Genomic DNA, 23426 nt, shown 5'->3' with positions numbered 1-23426 from the left:
TTAAGCAAATGAACAACCTTAGTTATTCTCCAGTCCTCTGGGTCGTTGCCTGTGGCTAAAGAGGATACAAAGATCATTGTCAAGGCCCCAGCAATCTCCTCTCTTGCCTCCTTTAATAACCTGGGATAGATCTCATCAGGCCCTGGGGACTTATCCACCTTAATGTCCTTCAAGAGACCCAACACTTCCTCCTTCTTGATATCAACATGCCCCAGTTTATCAGCATATCCCATTCCTACGGAGGCGGTGGCTTCTGATGGAAGCCTCCTGACTTATATTAAAGGAGGCTGCAGATGACCTTGGAGCAGAACCTTAAGTAGCTCTAAGCCTGTAAACCTCAGTTTCAGACTCTATCTTTGTGACATGAATGACAACAGCCTGGACGACAGAAAGGCATAGCTCGTTTGAATTAGTGGGAACATAATACTTTCATTTTGAGAGAAGGTAAAAGATTGAAAATTAAGAAACTGGAAATCTGAATGAAACGAGAAAATCCTGGAAAACCTTGGCAGTTCAGGCAGTATCTATGGAAAGAATAACAGAGCTAACACTTCAGGCTGAAGACCCTTCATCAAAACTAGCATTTGTCCTGACAAAGGGTCTTCAACTTGAAACATTAACTCTGTTTTCATTTTAACTCTGTTTTCATTTTAATGGAACCACTGCCACTTACCTGGGAGGTTTCACAGCCATCAGGTAATCAGAGGAAAGATTGCTGGACTGCCCTTACACTTGGCTGTGCTCCTTTAATACTGACACCCACAATCATGATACCAGAAGTTCTGAGTGTACATGACAGATGTCTGAACTGCACCACCAAGGCTTTGGATAGCTTGTGCAGGCTGAGAGTTTGACCATCAGGTGCAGCTTGTGCTTGGTTTCACAATCAAACTTACCACTTCCTTGCTGGAAAGAATGGACTCGCAGCTCTGGGAAAAACCCTTTGCAAAGTTGCTGCTGACCTTCTCCATACTCCTTGACATTGCATAAATGTTTTCTGGCAACCCAATGCACCAACCATTTAATTGTGCATTTCTGTAGACTTGCCCTGAATACTGCCACATCAAAGCAGAACTCATATGTGAATTTGTCCTCCAGGGAGCTAGCAACCAGGCTTCTTTTAGTCCTGTCCTGGCTGGAGGCTGCTATAGCCCAGTTAATTACCACCTTCTAAACTACCCTCTCTGGTATGCAGAAGGCTGGTATTTGAACTGGTGGCTGTATGTATCAGCTTAAGTGAGTTAGAATGTTTTGTTCTCTTGCTGCTCCACTGTTGAAGGGATAAATGCAGTTTCAAGACTAATGGAAAAGAGAAAGAATAAGTGTATAGTAATGGTAATGGAATGGAAACAGGTCAGTGGTATGCTTACCCCATTTGCAACTTGAAGATCAAAAGAATGTGGGAAACGGGTAAGTGGAATATGGGAAGGAGATGAGTTACAAGTATATCATCATCTTCAGCAGTCTCTATGACATTGGACACATACTCTGTGACAGCCACTTGAGTAATTACCTACATTTCCTACTCCCTGGTGGCGTATCAGTGAATCCCATATCTGTAGATGCTCAGAAATTGGCTGCCAGTCATGCACTGTCCTCTTCAATCGGAGAGAAGAATGTTGGTGGTTAATGTATTTTAATGTGCCTGGATAATTTGCCTTCCTTGGTTAAATAACTGGCTGTTAGATGTGAGTGTGAAGCTTGGAACAGTGTTAAATATGCACATGGTTAGTGGCACATATGAGTATTTGGCAGCAGTCCTTATTGATTGAAATTGTTGTTAGCTAGGTTATAGGGTTGCATAGAGCAACATTGAGGCAACTGGTGCATTTGGGAGGCTTGATTTGATGTAGGTACAGCTTCAGTTAATGTCAGGAAGCTTCAACTTGTGCTGACCATTAATGAAATGAGGCCCCATAATGTGCACAAAGGAAAAAGCAGCAGAATTTGTGCAAACTAAAGACTGAAATCTTGAAAATGCATTTGGACCATGAAGTTTTTTGTTTTGAATCCTTTCAGTTGTTCATTATGACTTCAGTGCATGTTTTGCACTTTTATCCAATTTCCTTTTTGATGCTCTGAATAAAGATCTCTAATTCTATGTCCTTTTTGCAATTTTCTTATAACTAAGCTCTTTCTCTTTCTGAACTTATATGCAACATGAAATGTGACATAATCTAGGAAAACCTAAATTTATTCATAAACTATTTACTTTTAGTAAAGGTGCTGCAGTACTTTGACATTTTGGCCTGATATCTCCAGAAGGATAAGTAAAAATTTGCCCAATCTTAACAGGCGAGAAACAGTTTTAAAAAATCTGCAAATTTTATTTAGGGTTGAGTTGTGCTTTTTTAAACTCTTAGTTAGCTCTGCCTATTTAACCATACAGTGTGAAGATTGGTGCACTTGAAGCAAGCATCCAACTTGCATCCAATTGCAATAAATGCTCCCTACAAAATTATGTCAAAGCAGGCTTCAGATTTAGTTGGCAGCAACATTAAGATGAAATAAAAATCTTCATTGTTTTGGTTTGTTTGCAGAAGGAAAAGTGCTGGCTACAACTCCAGGAAAACTATTTGCATTTTTCCATGGATCTTTAATGTCTTCTGAAACGCAAGAATGACCAGGCTGCATCCTAGAGATGGAAAATCTGATCCTGGACACTTATTACTGCATTGTAGTAAAGGGATAAATTAGAAAATCAAATCAGGGCTCAAACCTTCCACTCTCTGATTCCAAAGTACCAAAACTTTAAGTACTAGCATGCTCGTCAATACAACATTGAGGATAAATAAAGAATTTTGTTAATTTCATCAACTTCATTACCAACTTCCACCCCGCCCTCAAATTCACTTGGTCCATCACCGACACCTCTCTCCCCTTTCTTGATCTCTCAGTCTCCATCGCGGGAGACAGATTATCCACTGATACCTTCTACAAATCCACTGTCTCCCACAGTTACTTTAACTACATCTCTTCCCACCCTGTCACTTGCAAGGACACAATTCCCTTCTCTCAGTTCCTCTGTCTCTGCCGCATCTGTTCTCATGATGATGTTTTACACTCCAGGACATCCAAGATGTTCTCTTTTTTTCAGAAAATGGGGTCCCCCTCCCCACTGCTATCGATGCAGGCTTCAGCCACATCTCTTCTATTTCCCACATGTCTGCCCTCACCCCATTTCCCCCCCCCCCCAAGACATAACAGGGAGAGAGTTCCCCTTGTCCTCAGCTACCACCCCCCGAGCCTACACATCCAAAATATCATTCTCCGTAACTTCCGCCATCTCTAATGGGATCCCACCACCAGCTTTCACCCACCAGCTCTTGCTCCACCCCTTTCCTCTACCTTTTAATACTGGCTATCTCCCTTTCTCTTTCCAGTCTTGATGAAGGGTCTTGACCCAAAATGTCGACTGTCTATTTCCCTCCATAGATGCTTCCTGACTCGCTGAGTTCCTCCAGTATTTTGTGTGTTGCTCCAGATTTCTAGCATATGCAGTCTCTTGCATCTTGAATGGATATGTTCTGCTTTAACCATTTGTTCTATCTTTTCATTTGTGCTATGCCTGCTGATATATCCCTTTCTCTGCAGCATGCTTTTAATTTCTTTCATGGGAGAGCTGTGAATATCAGCTGTAATCAGATATCTTTAGTTGGAATTCATTGTCATAAACTGAACAAGAAGATTGTCTGGAATTGTTACCCCAAAGTATCGTGGAGAATCCAATGCAAGTGCAAAACATGCCAAACAGATAATAAGTTGAAAAGGAAATTGCGAAGCATTAGTTCATGCAAAGCAAGCTTATTTTCAAGATCTGTGCTACGTGATAATATCACCAAGGTAGCAAATCATTGCTGAACTAGAAACTGGTGTGTGTCTAGTTCAGCTCTCATCAAGTGTAAGCATTTGGGAAAATATTCAATAACCAGTTTTAGATTCTCGATAAACTCAAATTATTCTCTATCAAAATATCTTGCACCAATGGTTAGACATAAAACATTATTATATTGATAAACAGGATGGAAATGGTACAAGCAAAAGATATAATAGAGTAAATCAACTTGTCATAGGTGTGATTTTTGAAATATAACAGAGAACTGAGGGTGAGATGGGGGTCAATTTGCAAGTAGCCATAGACAGAACATCCTGAGTATTTGCTATGGTGAGATCAATCTAAGATCACTTGGAGTTAAAGAATAAGTAATATTTAAGGTTAAAGGGTAGCTTGCAGAGGAACTGTGCCCACACATATGTGATAGGGATAGAGAGAGAAATACCCAGAGTTATAGTTAAGGTTAAAGTAGTGTAACATACAGAATACAGAGATCACACTAGAGTATGACAGTTTGTAATGCTTTATGTAACATTGTATGTCATATTATTTGTAGTGGTTTTATTTATCTTAATGTATCATTAGGTTAGGTTTTGAATAAACTTATTAAAGGAGTTCTTTGTTGTGCTGTCTACAAACTGTAAGACAAAGTGAGTTTCAGAGCTAGCTGCCAGCAACAGCAACAGCCTAAACTGGTTTCCCCACCCAGACAGGTTCTGACCGAACTCAGAGAAGAGCTGTAGGAGAAACAACCAGAAATTGTTTTACTACATTTTACTGGTGTTAAAACAACATTGTTTATCACTCTAACATGACTTTTAAATGTTACACAAACAGTACAATCTTCACATCCAAAGTTTCCAGAAGATCATTGTTCGTGATGCCATGCTATGTCAGCTTTTCACAGATGTCATTGGTCAACTGTTTCATCAAGCAGGTGCGACACCAGCAGCCAACCCATAAAGGAGAGACCACGAAGCAAACAGCAGTCTTCAAGCTACAAGGAAGTGTTGCTGCGTAATTAGTGGATGCTGGCCTGATAGGAATAGGTTGGGAAAGTGTTCACGGGGGCTCAGAAGGATGTGGACAGGCTGTTGAAGAACATTGACCACAGGAGCCTTTCCAGACAGTCTGGAATGATCCTGAGACTGGGAAGCTGAGAGTGGCTGTGACCTTAAGCTCCATTAGTAAAGCAGCTCAGGCATACAAGTGAGGCTGTATTTGAGATTGCAGGAGATTGACGAATCTCAAGGAGGACAATCGTTGACATTTGAGAGGGGGCTCTGCAAACAGATTGGTTTCAAGGGAAACTAGGAAGCTTTACACTGAATAAAAATGCAATTGATAGTGCAATGAAAAATAATGTCATGTTTCTTGAATGAGACACCCAAATATATGTTCAAAATTGCTATAATGCTTTCCATCTGCACACCTCTGCTTTATTCAGAGTTGTGTTATGGAATATCTATCATGAACCAGCTATTGAATGAAATGTCCTGTTCACTGACAAATAGAAAATACATTACCTTCTAGTTACTTTAAAACATTAATGCACAACCACAACCTTTGCTATTTAGAAAATTAATTCAGAATTTGCTCTGACCAGGTTTATAGTTTCAGGGCCCTAAGCTGTTTTTTGATTCATTCCTGTGGCTGAGAAAACTTAATCTGAAATATCTTGATCGATATTCAACTTTTTGCCATTCTAAATGATCTGGTTCCAAATTAAACATGCAATTTCTCTGCCCTTGCAGGCAGCTTTGAGTGGCGGTGTAAATGAAACTCAGTAAATAAAACTGAAAATCTTCTCTGTGTATCTCCTCATAGATGATGTGCCTGATGTGCTGAGTATTTTCAGTATTTTCTGATTTTGTTATAGACTTCCAGCATTTACAGATTTGTGATTTTAATTTACTGATGAATTTGCTGTCATTTCCCTTTTGGTGAGAAAGCTCCTCTCCAATGTCTGATGGGATTCTGTCTGCCTTTTTTGCCTTTTATGAAGGGTCTTCAACCTGAAATGTTAACACTGTTTTTCCATAGTTCTTGCCTGACCTGTTGAGTGTTTCTAGCATTTTCCTTTTTTATTTCAACAGCAATGTATTTGTATTTGTCTATAAAACCATTCTTTCCAGTGCCCTTTTGGATCTGCCTGCATATATACCTGTTCAGGTCTGCCTCGCAACACTTATTGGTAATCATTATGTCTCATTTCTTTATCTTTCCCATCACTGCCATCTGTATGTATACAACATTTGGCTCCCCGGTACACCTTTACTGGGTTTAAATTTGGTCCACAATGGCATCTGGCGCAGGCAGTCACAACTCATGTACAATTATCTCTGGATGTCAGATGGATTAGAATTTTAGCAAGCGTACATTTAAAAGCTGCTAGAAGTAGGCAGAGAAAGTGGACTGTGTTTTCAGTGCTGCAGCTTAGGAGACAGCGTCCCAGCTGAAGTCCTCTCCTAAACTCATAGAGTTGAATATGTGTCAAGCAGCAAGAAGGATCCCTCAACCACATCTCTTTTCATACACTCAAAAGATATGACCCATGATATGGGTGCCTGTGCCAAATGTCAACAAGTCTGATTCCCAGGAGAATTATCAAGCAACCAACCATGACCTTGATAGGCTGTGTGTTTGGAGTTGACACATGGACAAAGGAGTCATGCTGGATTTAAACCTATCAGATCTTGCCTTGGGTGGCGAGGATGTCAATTGCTCGATATTTGTAGCTCCTATTTCCCAAACATACCTTCAAGACCATCACGGGGGTGGGGGGGGGGGGGGGTGGGGAGGATCCTGTAGCAACAAATAATCTTGAGTATGTGTTCCAATGTTCAGTTTATTGGCAAATACAATTACCATTAGAACTACAGCAAACCACATCTCCTTGCCAGCATTCAAAATTGCCAGGGTTACAACTACAAGTAAGACACAGTAGCACTGATTGTAGATACTTCATTGCTACTGGTCTAAGAACAATTGTCCCTAGATATATCCTGTGTCCAAAATAATTTTCATCTCTCTCAGAATTCCTGGTAAAAGCCTATTGTGAGGAGGTCTGTTGGTGCAATGCAGGTGTCCTGCGGCAGTAATTCAACTGGAGTGGAAGGTTATGTTTCAGCATGTGCTCGAGAAACTCAACTTTCCATCAAGTTCCAAATGAATGTGTTTGCTTTTTAATCTGTAGATCAGTCCCAATTTGTTAAAGTATTTTTATATTTATTTAATCTTGTGTAAAGTCTATTTAAATATAGCATTCTGTATATTATGTTGGTATTAATGGATTGTGCTATTTATTTCCTTCTTTGCTATCTCTGAGAAATCTTCAATGTAATTGACTGCTCAGAACATTCTTAGAACAGGTCAAGGGGAAATCCATACCACAGAGATTGCTGGATATCTCTGGGTAACTTCCTTAAACGTCAGCAGTGACACCAGTTGATTCACTGCTGACTTCGCAAACCAAATTGGTAGTTTGCCAAAATGTGTACCCCAGTCCATATGAAAAGAATTGTTATTCCCGGTAGCTTATGGTTATGGTGACTTTGGCAATTCTTTGGGAATAAAAGGTAACTATTCTTGTACGTCCCTAGTATGTAAAGTGCAAGGAAACAGACCTCATGTTATCTGGAGACAGATGGCAGAAGAAAGATGTTGATGGTGTGTTTAGATATCAGGTTGATAATTAATCATCATTCTTGCTAAAAGAAAATAGATTTGCTGGCAATATATAGAATAACAAGTTTGGTGGCAATATATAGAATAACAACCACTCTGTATTAGTGTCAGTGTAAAGGCCTCTGCAGTTCATTTGAAATATTTTGAAAACATGGACAACTCTTTACAATTTCCTTCAATAGTAAAAGGCTTGGTTTACAAAAAAACAAATACTCGGTTTGTAAAGTGCAGGACCTTGGTGAGACCACACCTGGAATATTGAGGACAGGTTTGATCTCCTTAACTGGAAAAAAAAGGATATATGTTCCAAAGAGAGAGTGCACATAAGATTCGCTAGATTGGTTGCAGGATTTGCCTTATGAGGAGTGATTGAAAATACTGATGAATGAGAGGAAAGTCTTACAGGGCTCAACAGGCTGCATGCAGGGAGGGTGTTTCTCCTGGCTGAAAACTTTAGAAACATGGGTCAAAGTTTCAAAAAAAGGAATTTAGGATGTAGGTGAGGCAAAATTTCTTTGTTTGGAGGGTGCTGAATCTTTGGAATTCCCACCCTGGAGTGCTGTGGATGCTTGGTTATTGCTTTGAAGGAACTGTATGGAATTTGTGTAGAATTGTATGGAATTTCTGTAGGTGACATGAAAATGCAAATACATTGAAAGGCTTGGAAAAATGGCCCATTTCTTATAAGAACAACAGGATTTATACAATAAAGTACTTAAAATGTAATAAGATGAAAATTTACAAGGATGTTGCTGGGACTTGAGGACCTGACTTACAGTGAAAGGTTGAATAGGTTAGGATTTGGAGCACCAGAGAATGAGGAGAGATCTTACAGAGGTATGCAAAATTATGAGGGGTATAGGTAGAGTGAATGCATGCAGGCTTTTTCCCCTAAGGTTGGGTGAGACGAGAATGAGAGGTCATAGGTTTAGGGTGAAAGGTGCAATATATAAGGGGAATCTGAGGGGGAACTTCTTCACTCAGAGGGTGGCGTGAATGTGGAATGATCTGCCAGAGGAAATGGTAGATGTGGGTTCAATTGTAACATTTAAGAGAGGTTTGGATAGGTACATGGATGGGAAGGGTTTGGAGGGATATGGTCTGGGTGCAGGTAGATGGGACTAGACAATATCAGGTCAGCATGGACTAGATGGGCTGAAGGGCCTGTTTCTGTGCTGTAGTACTCTATGACTCAATGAAAGAGGCTAGGTAGATGGAGACTGTTTTCACCAGGTGTGCAGGCAGGATTGAGGGCTCACAAACAAAATAATTAATGCAAATAAATTGGAATACAGGGAAGGATAAACTCTATGAGCATGTGGATTCCACTTCAAAGATTAGTATCTGAGATAAAAGCTGTGACAATGTTAATGGTTACATTAGACTGATAAACGAGGGAAGAGGGATTATATGGATGTAGAACTGGATTGACTAAGTGCCTTTAGAACTGTTTATTTACTGCGAGTGTAAATGTCAATATGAATAGGTTGAACTGAATGGCCCTTTTCTGTGTTGGCTATGTTTTATTCAACTCGAACCAAAAAATCAATTCTGATGTACAGGTTCAGGAGCAACATGCGTACTTCTCTTTCCCCACAATCTGAGCAGTTAAATATGCATTGGTTAAATATGCATTAAATATGCATTGGTTTTCAAAATATGACAGAATTGTTTAGAAGAAACTTCTGTGACCTTAATAAGAGAGAGCTACTTTAAAGCAACACTTCCACATTTTTATCCTCTTGTCACAGGTATTCTGTATAAGAATATAGTACAGTTAAGGAATTTAGGCTTTGTAAGTTACCTACGTATTAAGTGCAAATTTTATCTTGGACTTTTTAAGCAGGGAATAATACTAGCTCGCACAAACTAATTCTTGTATAAATTGCATTAATTTTTGCAAAGGAAAATTTAAAATGCATAACCACATCCGCAGTAAGTGCTTGAGGCTGGAGGAGCTTTGGCTCAGAATTGATGAGCTGGAGTCGCAGCTTCAAACACTGAGAAGCATCAGGGAGGGAGAGAGTTATGTTGATGCTGTGCATCGGGAGGCAGTCACTCCCCTTAGAGCAGGTACTTCTAGAGTCCAGGAGGCAGATAGGTGGGTCACTGTCAGGGGAGAGGAAGAGAAAGGGAACAGGCAGACAGTGCAGAGGACTCCAGAGGCTGTTCCCCTCAAAAACAGGTATTCTGCTTTGGATGCTGTTGAGGGGGGTGACCTACAGGGAACAAGCGGCAGTAGCCAGGTCTCTGGCACTGGGACTGGCCCTGCTGCTCAGAAGGAAAGGGAGGAGAAGAGGAGGGCAATAATGATAGGGGACTCGATAGTCAGGGGAACAGACAGGAGGTTCTGTGGACATGAGCGAGAATCCCAGATGGTATGTTGCCTCGCAGGTGCCAGGGTCCAGGATGTCTCTGATCGGGTCCACAGTGTTCTTGAGCGGGAGGGAAAGCAGCCAGAAGTCGTGGTACATGTTGGTACCAACAACATAGGTAGAAAGAGGGATGAGGTCCTGAAAAGTGAGTTTAGGGAGCTAGGCAGAAGGCTGAAGAACAGGACCTCAAGGGTAGCAATCTCAGGATTGCTGCCAGTGCCACGTGATAGTGAAGGTAGGAATAGGAGGAGATGGCAGATGAATGCGTGGTTGAGGAGTTGGTGCAAGGGGCAAGGTTTTAGATTTTTGGATCATTAGGATCTCTTCTGGGGAAGGTGGGACCTGTGCAGATTGGATGGGTTACACCTGAATTCGAGGGGGACCAATATCCTTGCAGGCAGATTTGCTAGTGTGGTTTGGGAGGGTTTAAACTAGTTTGCGAGGGGGATGGGAAGCAGAGGGGTAGGTCAGAGGAAGAAGTGCATGGAATAAAGCCAGATCTAACATATAGAGAGGCTTTGAGGAAGGAGAAGCAGAGTATAGCGTATAAAAGTAGTAAGGTGGTTGGGCTAAGGTGCATGTACTTAAATGCAAGAAGTATCAGGAATAAGGGTGATGAACTGAAAGCTTGGATAAATACATGGAACTATGATATTGTGGCTCTTGCAGAGACTTGGCTGTCACCAGGACAGGAATGGATACTGAATATTCCTGGATTTCAGTGTTTTAAAAGGGATGGGGGGGGGGAGAAGAGGAGGAGGGGTGGCATTACTGGTCAGGGATACTATTACAGCCGCAGAAAGGGTGGATAATGTAGTAGGATTCTCGCTAGAGTCAGTGTGGGTGGAAGTTAAGAACAAGAAAGGAGCAGTTGCTCTACTGGGAGTATTCTATAGGCCCCCTGGTAGCAGCAAGGATACTGAGGAGCAGATTGGGAGGCAGATTTTGGAAATGTGCAAAAATAACAGGTTTGTTATCATGGGAGACTTCAACTTCCCAAATATTGATTGGCACCTGCTTAGTACCAAAGGTTTAGACGGGGCAGAGTTTGTTAGGTGTGTCCAGGACGGATTCCTGTCACAGTATGTTGACAGGCCGACAAGAAGGAAAGCCATATTAGATCTAGTATTAGGTAATGAACCGGGTCAGGTGACAGATCTCTCGGTGGGTGAGCATTTGGGGGACAGTGACCACTGCTGCCTAACCTTTAGCATTATCATGGACAAGGATAGGTGCAAAGAGGACAGGAAAATATTTAATTGGGGAAAGGCAAGTTATGAGGCTATAAGGCTAGAACTTGCGAGTGTGAATTGGGATGACATTTTTGAAGGGAAATGTACTATGGGGATGTGGTCGTTGTTCAGGGATCTCTTGCAGGATGTTAGGGATAAATTTGTCCCGGTGAGGCAGAGAAAGAATGGCAGGTGAAGGAACCATGGGTGACAAGTGAGGTGGAACAACCAGTTAGGAGGAAGAAGGCAGCATACATAAGGTTTGGGCAGCAAGGATCAGATAGGTCTCTTGAGGAATATAGAGTAGCAAGGAAGGAACTTAAGAAGGGACTGAGGAGAGCAAGAAGGGGACATGAAAAGGCCTTGGCGAGTAGGGTTAAGGAAAACCCCAAGGCATTTTTCACTTATGTGAAGAGCAGAAGGATGACGGGAGTAAAGGTAGGACTGATTAGAGACAAAGGTGGGAAGATGTGCCTGGAAGCTGTGGAAGTGGGTGAGGTTCTCAATGAATACTTCTCTTCAGTATTCACCAAGGAGAGGGGTCTTGATGAAGCTGAGGACAGTGTTGGAAAGGATAATGTTCTAGAGCATGTAGGTATCAAGAGAGAGCATTTGTTGGAGCTGTTAGAAAATATTAGGACAGATAAGTCCCCGGGGCCTGATGGAATATTCCCCAGGCTACTCTGCGAGGCAAGGGAGGAGATTGCTGAGCCTTTGGCTAGGAACTTTAAGTCCTCGTTGTCCACGGGAATAGTACCGGAGGATTGGAGGGTGGCAAATGTTGTCCCCTTATTCAAAAAAGGTAGTAGGGATAGTCCAGGGAATTACAGACCAGTGAGCCTTACGTCTGTGGTGAGCAAGCTGTTGGAAAGGATTCTTAGAGATAGGATCTATCAGAGATAGGATCAGGGACAGCCAGCATGGCTTTGTGAAGGGCAGATCATGTCTCACAAGCCTGATAGTGTTCTTTGAGGGGGTGACCATGAGATTGATGAGGGTAGTGCAGTAGATGTGGCCTACATGGATTTTAGTAAGGCATTTGACAAGGTTCCACATGGTAGGCTTCTTCAGAAGGTCAGAGGGCATGGGATCCAGGGAAGCTTGGCCGTGTGGATTCAGAATTGCCTTGCCTGTAGAAAGCAGAGGGTTGTGGTGGAGGGAGTGCATTCAGATTGGAGGGCTGTGACTAGTGGTGTCCCACAAGGATCGGTTCTGGGACCTCTGCTTTTCATGATATTTATTAATGACTTGGATGAGGGGGTAGAGGGGTGGGTTGGCAAGTTTGCAGATGACACAAAGGTCAGTGGTGTTGTGGATAGTGTAGAGGATTGTCGAAAATTGCAGAGGGACATTGATAGGATGCAGAGCTGGGCTTACAAGTGGCAGATGGATTTCAATCTGGAGAGGTGTGAGGTGGTACACTTTGGAAGGACAAACTCCAAGCTGAGTACAAAGTTAATGGCAGGATTCTGGGTAGTGTGGAGGAGCAGAGGGATCTGGGGGTCCATATCCACAGATCCCTGTAAGTTGCCTCACAGGTGGATAGGGTAGTTAAGAAAGCTTATGGGATGTTAGCTTTCATAAGTCGGGGGATCGAGTTTAAGAGCCGCGAGGGTGCAGAGGAGATTTACCAGGATTCTGCCTGGTTTAGGGAGTATGGATTATGAGGACAGACTAAGGGAGCTAGGGCTTTAGTCTTTGTTGGAGAGAAGGAGGATGAGAGGAGACATAATAGAGGTGTACAAAATATTAAGAGGAATAGATAGAGTGGACAGCCAGCGCCTCTTTCCCAGGGCACCAATGCTCAATACAAGAGGGCATGGCTTTAAAGTAATGGGTGGGAAGTTCAAGGGAGATACCAGAGGAATGTATTTTACCCAGAGAGTGGTTGGGGCATGGAATACGCTGCCTGGGGCGGTATTGGTCAAATTCAAGAGATTACCAAATAAGCATATGGAGGAATTTAAAATAGAGGGATATGTGGGAGGAAGGGGCTAGATAGTCTTAGGCAAGATTTAAAGATCAGCACAACATTGTGGGCCGAAAGGCCTGTATTGTGCTGTACTGTTCTATGATCTATGTTCTATAACCATAGTTTTAAAACAAGTCATATTAACCTCATTTCTAGCTCTCTAGCATGGCTGGTTCTTTCATGTGCTTCTTGGTAGTTCTAGCTTTAATCTGATGGTCCTCAACTTGCCTGTCATAAGCCAGTCATGGCATTTTTCAGTTTTATCAGCACTTACATAAGATACTTTCACTTTTTGTATGGCCATTTGAAACTTTCTTCCTCAATCCACACAGCTCACTATGGCTCCTGACTTCTGTCACCTGCAAATAGATTAATTTTTACAAACATTGTTCATTCCTTCAGTCATATTATTGCTATATATATTGAAAGGCAGAGGCACAAGTACAGATCCCTGGTGTGGATAAGTTGTTAGCTTCTACCAAACAGAGAGCAATCCCTTTACTCTTTTTTCTTTTACCACTCATCAAGTTTCGTCTATACTGAGCTTAATCAAATGCTTCTGTAAGTGTTTGAACTTGATATCTCCAGGTATACCCTGTTCACTATGTTAATAAACTCAAAAAATGAACGAGTGGAAAAGTGTAGCTAGCCTTTCAATCTTGCTCATACTAATGATGGCTGTAACATCAGGACTGGACTGCAGCAGTTAGCATAACGCTATTACAGCACCAGCGACCCAGGTTCAATTCCGGCCATTGTCTGTAAGGAGTTTGTATGTTCTCCCTATGTCTGCATGGGTTTCCTCCGGGTGCTCCAGTTTCCTCCCACATTCCAAAGACGTACGGGTTAGGAAGTTGTGGGCATGCTATGTTGGTGCCGGATGCGTGACTACACTTGTGGGCTGCCCCCAGAACACTCTACGCAAAAGATGCATTTCACCATGTGCTTCGATGTACATGTGACTGATAAAGATATCTTATGTGATGTGCGACACATAACTGTGATATTATGTCCTGCAAAGATTGGCTGCCATGTTTCCTTCACTTCAACAGTGACTACATTCCAAAAGTACTTCATTGTAAGGCACTGTGGGCTATCCTGAGGACAAGCATGGTACCATGTAAGTGCAAGGATCTGTTTTCTGGTTTTGCCCTTTCCTCCGAATCACGAAATTTCTGGAAAAGGAACAGGAAAATGGGGGAACTCTGGAAAATTCCCCTCTGATCCTCACAATATTTGAAATCAATCCACAAGCTCTTAATCACCATGCATATATTAGTTTTCTCAATCACTGCTTGGCCAAGAATCAGATAAACTCCCTCTTGAAATTACTTCTTTAAACTGTTCAAATAGATTGGTCAAACAAGACCAACCTGTTGGATAGTTTCTGATGATTCTCCAACATAATTTTTTACCTGTCCAAATACCATGCCTTTCAATCTCTGATAATGTATTCCAGTAACCGTGCCAGGATTAAAATGCAATTGACAATTGTATAATTATCTGATTTCTTCCACCCCTTCTTATAAATAAATGAGTGGTAGGAACATTTTGACAATCTAAAGCCTCTGTCCCTTGGAAAGTTGTGATTAAGGAAGGGTAATTTCTAAGGAAACTATCATGGCCTGAGATCTAGCTATTTTAAATGACATTCTTTTTTTCCATTACTTTTTTCAACTTTTTCTATATTATACATTTTTGTTCTTTTATTTGGTTTTTCTGCACCAGAGTCTCCACAGATGCTGCTTGTTTTCTCCAGCAGTTTGTCTTTTGCTCTAGATTCCAGCATCTGCATTCTCTTGCATCTGGATAGGTGGGATTTGTTTTCCATGGAGTGGAGGAGGCTGAGAGGGGACCTGATGTCAGTATACCAAATAATGAGGGGCATAGGTTGTGTGTGAAAAACTTTTCCTCATAAGTTAGTTGTTTAAAACTAGAGGGCATACAGTGGCATGCAAAAGTTTGGGCACCCCTGGTCAAAATTTCTGTTACTGTGAATAGTTAAGTGAGTAGAAGATGAACTGATCTCCAAAAGTCATAAAGTTAAAGATAAAACATTCTTTTTAACATTTTAAGCAAGATTAGTGTATTATTTTTGTTTTGTACAATTTTAGAGTGAAAAAAGGAAAGGAGCACCATGGAAAAGTTTGGGCACCCCAAGAGATTTGAGCTCTCAGATAACTTTTACCATGGTCTCAGAACTTCATTAGCTTGTTAGGGCTATGGTTTGTTCACAGTCATCGTTAGGAAAGGCCAGGTGCTGCAAATTTCAATGCTTTATAAATACCCTGACTCCTCAAACCTTGTCCCAACAATCAGCAGCCATGGGCTCCTCTAAGCAGCTGCCTAGCACTCTGAAAATTAAAATAAATGACGCCACAAAGCAGGAGAAGGCTATAAGAAGATAGCAAAATGTTTTCAGGTAACTGTTTCCTCCTCAGTTCGTAATGTAATTAAGAAATGCAGTTAACAGGAGCGGTGGAGGTCAAGTTGAGGTCTGGAAGACCAAGAAAACTTTCCGAGAGAACTGCTCGTAGGATTGCTAGAAAGGCAAATCAAAACCCCCATTTGACTGCAAAAGACCTTCAGGAAGATTTAGCAGACTCTGGAGTGGTGGTGCACTGTTCTACTGTGCAGCGACACCTGCACAAATATGACCTTCATGGAAGAGTCATCAGAAGAAAACCTTTCATGCGTCCTCACCACAAAATTCAGCGTCAGAAGTTTGCAATGGAACATCTAAACAAGCCTGATGCATTTTGGAAACAAGTCCTGTGGACTGATGGAAGTTAAGATAGAACTTCTTGGCCGCAATGAGCAAAGGTATGTTTGGACAAAAAAGGGTGCAGAATTTCATGAAAAGAACACCTCTCCAACTGTTAATCACGGGGGTGGATCGATCATGCTTTGGGCTTGTGTTGCAGCCAGTGGCATGGGGAACATTTGACTTGTAGAGGGAGAATGAATTCAATTAAATACCAGCAAATTTGGAAGCAAACATCACACCATCTGTAAAAAAGCTGAAGATGAAAAGAGGATCACTTCTACAACAGGATAACGATCCTAAACACACCTCAAAATCCACAATGGACTACCTCAAGAGGTACAAGCTGAAGGTTTTGCCATGGCCCTCACAGTCCCCCGACCTAAACATCATCGAAGATCTGTGGATAGACCTCAAAAGAGCAGTGCATGCAAGACGGACCAAGGAATCTCACATAACTAGAAGCCTTTTGCAAGGAAGAATGGGCGAAATTCCCCCAAACAAGAACTGAAAGACTCTTAGTTGGCTACAGAAAGCGTTTTACAAGCTGTGATACTTGCCAAAGGGGGTGTTAACTAAGTACTGACACATGCAGGGGCCCAAACTTTTGCCCTTTTCCATTTTGTTATTTTGAAACTGTAAAAGATGGAAATAGAAAGTAATCTTGCTTAAGTATTAATGAAATGTGTCATCTTTAACTTTATACCTTTTTGGAAATCAGGTCATCTTTTACTCGCTTAGCTATTTACAGTAACAGAAATTTTGAACAGGGGTGCCCAAACTTTTGCATGCCACGTAGGTTTAAGGTGAGGAGTAAGAACGTTAGAGGGGATCTGAGGAAAAGTTTTTCACTGGAAGGGTGTTTGTAGTTTGTCTGGAGGCAGCTACTCCCACAACATTTAAAAAGTATCTGGATGAACACTTGAATCGCTAAGGCATGGAAGGTATTGGACCAAGTGCTGGTAAATGGAATTAGGATATGTGAGTACTTGATCGTTGGCATGGGCATAGTGGGCTGAAGGGCTTGTTTCAGTGTGTATGACTCTTTGACTATTATTAATCTTCATGATGTGTGTCCTGCTATCAATTCTTAATTTTCCTTTCAGTTTAAACCTGTGTCTCTTCAATCTGGAATCTGATATACCTTGAAGTAACGTTGGAATTAATCTTAGCCACTTAATATAACATTTTATGTTCCCTGACAATGTTTCCTCTTTCAGAACCAAATTGCCCCACCTACGTTGATTATCCATGGATCCTTGGATCCTTTTAGGGGAAGCTTGCTTATTTCTTTGGCATCTTCAAGACCTAAACTGAGCAGAATACCCAAAGCATGAGCTGACAACAAAATATTCAATCTGGGCATAATTTTCTACTCATTCTGAACTAATCGACAATATCACTTGACATTTTGTTTATCTCACTTTACAAAGACATTGCTTATGATTAGTTTGGTATTTTTTATTGTTACTTCCTGGTTTAATTGTGCTTGCACATTATCAAGCCGAAATTCAATCCCTAACCAAAATTTACTTCACAATGTCTTGCCAACAATAATTGGAATCATGTAATATGTTTGCTTTGTTGTCTATTCAGAAGAACAAGTGTCCCTCAAGCATAATAATTTATTGGTCTCAACTGAAGGATTAAATTCCAAACTCTTAGTGAGTCCACTAAGTGCGAAACCAGGAGCAATAACTGCATCTTAGATGAAACTTAAGACTATAAAAGAAAATGTATTTGATTTACAAATAAAGTTATGGAAAGGAAAGCCCTTGCAGTTGAAGTTCTCAAAGGGTCAGAGCTTATTTTATATATAATTTTAATTATTGAAGCTGTATTAAATTCAATGATGAATTTAATTTTATAGGTAACCAGAGGGGACTCATTTAAGTTCATGTTGTTTGAACTGAAAGCATGGCAGTTGGTTTAATAACAGCTTTTGAAAGGAAATTGAATAACTATCAGGAGGGAAAATACAAGGCTTTAGAGAAAGCAGGAAAGTGGGACTAATTGGAAAGAGCTTTCAACAAGCCAACATAGACACAATGAGCCAAATGGCCTCATCTGTTCTGTACCATTAAAATCTATTTTAATTTTGCTTTCTGAACCAGTTAAAATGATAGAGGGTTGTGGAAACACAGTGGGGAAACTCAGGTAATCAGATTTTCATAGCATTCTGTTCACTGCTGCTGAACTATTTACAGATCAACAACCATCATCACTGGGTGGAGGCAGGTATTCTCTCAATATCTAAGAGGTATCTGGATGAACACTTGAATCGCCAAGGCATAGAAAGCAATGGACCAAGTCCTGGTAAATGGAACTGGGTCAAAATCCTGGAGCTCATTACCCAATAGAGTTCTGGGTGATCCTTCAATTGTAAGAGTGTACTGGTTTAAGAAGCTGGCTCATTATCACTTTCTTTAGGGCACTTATGGATAGACAATATATGCTGGCTTTGCCAGCAACACCTGCATTCTGAGAAATTAAGAAAGATAAGAGATAAGATATCTTTATTATTCACATGTACATCGAAACACACAGTGAAATGCATCTTTTGCATAGAGTGTTCTTGGGGCAGCCCGCAAGTGTTGCCACGCTTCCAGCGCCAATATAGCATGCCTACAACTTCCTAACCCGTATGTCTTTGGAATGTGGGAAGAAACTGGAGCACCTGGAGGAAACCCACACAGACACGGGGAGAACATACAAACTCCTTACAGACAGCGGCCGGAATTGAACCCGGGTTGCTGGCGCTGTAAAGCGTTACGCTAACTGCTACACTACCGTGCCAGCCCAAATGAAATAGACTTACTTTGCAATATAATGCACTGAACTCTTCAGGCTGTCTGGATGTGACTACAAGCTGTCTCAGGCTTATTTCTCAGATTGATGGCTCTCTCTTCCATCCTTTTCGTGACTTCTTTCAAACTTCCAAAACCCGAAATGACTTAAACCATTGGTTGCAAGCAGTGAGCACTTCCTCTTTAGAGACATGGCTTTAATCAGTGCCATAAGCCTTACCTGGTGCTCACTACTTTTTAAATTGGACCCAGTAGGTACGCACTCAGGTAATAAACTCCAGTTCATGCTCCCTGGACTGTAAAATGATGACATTGAGTTGGGAGCTTGAATTTCATGTGCTCCCAGCACCAGGATTACTTGGCATTTGCTTTATCTGTTTTCCTTCATACATTTTGAGTCAAAGTAGTCTTCTTCTAATTAGACTAACTTCAAACTAATTAGATTATCATCAACTTAATGATCTCAAACACAGCTTTTTTTGTTTCTCTCGTGAAAGACAGCCTCAATTCCTTCAGTGCGTTCCAATGTATAAGGTTTTAAGTTTGTATCATTTTGTTCAATCTTTTCTAGGTTCACATTAGTTCTTGCATCATGTGAAAAATAAAATAGTACACTTACCTGAGGGTCTCAGCCCGAAACGTCGACTGTTTAGTTCCATCCATGGATGCTGCCTGACCTGCTGAGTTCCTCTAGCACTTTTTGTGTTTTGCTCCAGATTCCAGCATCTGCAGAATTTCTTGTGTCCCTGAAATATGATTGTGCCAGGGCCTTGTGTTATGTTCCTTGTTTTATCTTTACTTTTCCAATGGTTTCACCACTCAGTTGGTGTTATAAGTTTTGTGGTTTGATACCCTGTGGAAAACATTTTTTAGTATAACAGGGTATCTGTGAATTATTTTTAAAAGTTTGCTGCCCCCTTGTGATTTGATTGCAGAGCTGATGATAGAATGGATGTGATTTTTTTCTGTATCACTATGTCTGTTAATATTCTTGCTTTTACTGAAGGAAAATGAAGAAAATGCTATTGACACAGCTGGCAACAGATGAGCTGAAAATAAATCATATCAATGAAACATCAATTAGTTTAGAGATGAATCAGCCCATGGCCAAAATATAGAAAATAAACTCAGATTTTTCCTGCAGGTATCACTGTAAAATGTACAGCTAGTAAGCCTCGACATCCCTCCCATGCTGAACAAGATTGCTATTGTCTCTCTGCACTGCCTGTACCTATTCTTAAATTCATTTTCCTCAGTTTTATTCATGAAATTAGATGTCCGTGGAATTCAAAACGCTGAAAAGCCATTTGTTATGGATTTGTTTAACTTAGAACACACCGTTTTGGAATTGTTTCCATACATTAGTAGCCATGCTAAGCAAACTCCAACATGCTAAGCAAACTCCAACACACACGCCGTAAGGCTCTGCATTGGTCTTTTGCAGTTGCCTGGAACTTAATTACTTGAAACCAGTGTTTCAAGTTTTCACTTCCTCATTCCATTTGCATGGGTATGAACTGATCTTAAGTATAAAAACCATACAAAGGGATGCAAGTTTGCCAGCAGCAGCAACAATGAAATACATCTTATTAGTTGTGATCTGGGTTCTTACCCTATTTAAAGGTAAAACTTTCTCAGTACTTTTGCAGGATTGCATGCTTTATTTTCATTGAAATGTTTAAATTTTGAAACAAAATCATTGTGTATTAGTATTCTAAGCAACAACTATTTATTGATAATTATTCCTTTTATATTGCAAGTCACTCAAGGATCTCACCTGGTTATGTATATTTTTATTTTGTGCATAATTGATGATAGATAACAAACAACATTGCAGTTAGTTGATGAAAATTAGTACAATTTCTCTAGTGTAGGTCGTGCTACTTACACCTCTGGTGCTTATCATACATGATCACCAATTTCAGGCAACAATTATAGAACAGAGATCAATTATAGAGCAGCGTTTATAACTTAGTAAGAGTGCTTGTGCCTTTAATTTATAGATGTGACTACTATTAATTCCTTTTATAACCTTTAACTCTTTCAAATTAATTTCTATTAGTTTTTTTCAATATTAAAGAGGTTTCTTCTGTTTCCTCCCACGCTGTGCACAGAGTTTCCACTCAGTCTTTGTCGTGTAAATGTATAATTTCCAAAATAGAGCAAATAGCCTGATTTGAGTGGGGCTGTTTCCTTATACTTGTTTTTTTGGTGCCACTTTCTGAAATACTTTCTTAAATTAGAGTAGAATATTATTTTGTTAATGCACTGGTTCTGAGAAGATAGATGCAATTCATTCCAAGTAAGTTCAATCAGCCTTTTCAATAGTTCGGGTAAAGTTATAAAAAAGTTGAAATAGAGAAACCAAAGTAATGAAATCTTTAGTTAATTAATAGTTGCCAAGGAAGTACTTCTTTTCCTAAATATTTTATAAAGCTGCTTATATTTATTTAAATAGAGAAAGTAATGTGTCCTGTATATCATTGCCATTTTTGCCTTTTCTTCCACCCCTTCCATTACTTTCATCTCTACTCTGCAAAATGGTTTTGGAGAGCAAGTGTATTAATGAGAAATGTTACTGAGTAACTTCTAAATTCATCCTGCCTGCTGCTAGGCTTTCTGTTGGAAGATTGATTCTTGCCGCACTTCTCAGTTCTCCCAAGATGGTCCTTGGTATTTTTAGTTGAGGTTTGAATGTGGTACTTATCGAGTATCTTTCTTCAGAAACAGATCCAAAGAACCATGTTTTTGAGACCCCAGAATAAGAGTTTGCCTTCTACTGAATCACTGCCCTCCCATTTTTACCCCTGATTCCTGTGTGCACTTGTGTATTTCGTTTCATTCAGTGAAAAAGTGTATTGGAATAATATAATTCCCCAAATTGGTTTAAACAGTCTGGTGAATAAGAAAGAGGACATGATAATGTTGGTCATGGGTGTGGCTGGTTGGGCACAGTTGGAAAACTACTGATCTTTTTTGTTCTTCTCATCATCATTCTAGCAAAGATTAGATAGGGAAATGAAGATGACGAAAAATTACAATGTTATGTGACAACCCTGAATTTCTTTTACAGATGTTTGTTACCTAGTTACATTTTATTGTAAATAACTTTGCTCTTCCAAAGCATTATACAGACAAATTGAAAATATTGCTTCCCCCTCCTTTGCCCCCAAAAGGTTTGGCGTCATGTCTTAGTGGTTTCCCACACATCACTTCATGTTGGCTATTTTCAGTTTTCTACTTGTGACGTAATAGTCCAGAATTTACAGCAGAGGCGAACAGTCACCATGTTCTAACATTTTATTTCTGTGAGCTTTTATAATGGAAGCCACTGTATGTAGGAATTAGAAAGAGTGTGCAACTATCGTAAGGGCATTGCAACAGGAAAGATAAGTTATAAGATGAATTCCAAGTCAGATCAGACATAGAAAAGGAATGAAAAACTAGTTTTCAACAAAGGACAAGTCAAAAAACTATTGGAAAGCTAATTGTGCAGCAGCACATCTTGGAGAGCAACTTTTATATTCAATTGTGTATCAGATCTCATCTGAACTTGATGTCAGATTAGTCATAGTTAAGTGCTTTACTGTTACTTTCAAAGTATATTTTTACGTGTAGAGTATACTTTGAATGTCCAGAACATTGAATCCTCCAGATGGTTTGCAGAAGATAGAAATAATGGGAGTGATTATTTTCCTTATTTGTTGTTTTTCTATCACAGGTTATGACTTGTCTGCTGGGTGGGTTAACCGAGACTATTCACAGTCCACTTTTGGTAAGTTGACATCAGAAAGCAACAGAATCATTTATGTAACGTAGTGAAAACATCCAAACTCAATAGTTCAGATAAAAATGTATTAATGGAATTCAAAGTTGTCATTGAGGTACTGACATAAATTTTAATGCCTTTTTCTCTTTGACAGATTTGTCAACAGGCATTTCTCTGAAAGTGTAATTGAGCCTTAATTTGCTTTTTTCTTGATGATCCATATTTCTGTTCTTTATGCTCTCGCATTCATTGTTTTGATTCACACATTGAATTGCATATTGTTATTTTTAAATTCCTTCATGACCATCCCCTTGCCCAATAAGCCCTTCCTTTGCCTCTCAGTTGGTAGCCATTCTTCTTTCAACTTAGGTCCCACAATGTGGAGTTCACCCCTTATACTCCACTATTTTTATCAATCCCTCCTCATAATTCAAACTTTTTTGGTTTAGCTTCTGGGCATCCTTTTACACCATTTTTCCAGGTTTCCTTGGATATTCCAGCTGTTCATCAAGGGAACCCACATGAAAATTGAATCCTTTGTCTTTTCTCAGGAAGGGATTAGGCTTTATTCAGTTCACGTCTCCCTTGCAAAATATGGCAGTCGCATATTGATGATGACATTGACGATGGGCAGGTACGGTAGTGTAGTGTTTAGCATAACCTTATTACAGTGCCAGCGACCTGGGTTTAATTCTGGCTGCTGCCTGTAAGGAGTTTGTACGTTCTTCCAGTGTCTGCGTGGGTTTCTTCCGGGTGCTCCAGTTTCCTCCCACATTCCAAAGACGTACGGGTTAGGAAGTTGTGGGCATGCTATGTTGGCACCGGAAGCGTTGCGACACTTGCAGGCTGCCCCCAGAAAAAAGATGCATTTCACTGTGAGTTTCGATGTACATGTGACAAATAAAGATATCTTGAAAACAAAATTTACAGTGTCATTAAAAACTGCAGAATAACACAAGTAACAAATATGTCTGTAACAGTTTAC

General features: G+C 40.4%; 1 protein-coding gene across 1 annotated transcript in view; it reads left to right on the top strand.

The window, feature by feature from the left end:
• The first annotated feature begins 20196 nt into the window (after positions 1-20196).
• LOC127580296 (mucin-2-like) overlaps positions 20197-23426 on the top strand; it is an 80592-nt gene continuing 77362 nt past the window's right edge. Inside the window, exons 1-2 of the mRNA XM_052033534.1 lie at positions 20197-20295; positions 22394-22447. Of these exons, the coding sequence (XP_051889494.1) occupies positions 20247-20295; positions 22394-22447 (103 nt within the window). The 5' untranslated portion in view covers positions 20197-20246. The remainder of the gene's footprint in view (positions 20296-22393; positions 22448-23426) is intronic.

The sequence above is a fragment of the Pristis pectinata genome, chromosome 19 (genome assembly GCF_009764475.1).
Source record: "Pristis pectinata isolate sPriPec2 chromosome 19, sPriPec2.1.pri, whole genome shotgun sequence".
Classification (NCBI taxonomy): domain Eukaryota; kingdom Metazoa; phylum Chordata; class Chondrichthyes; order Rhinopristiformes; family Pristidae; genus Pristis; species Pristis pectinata.
This window is presented reverse-complemented; position numbering and strand designations above follow the sequence as displayed.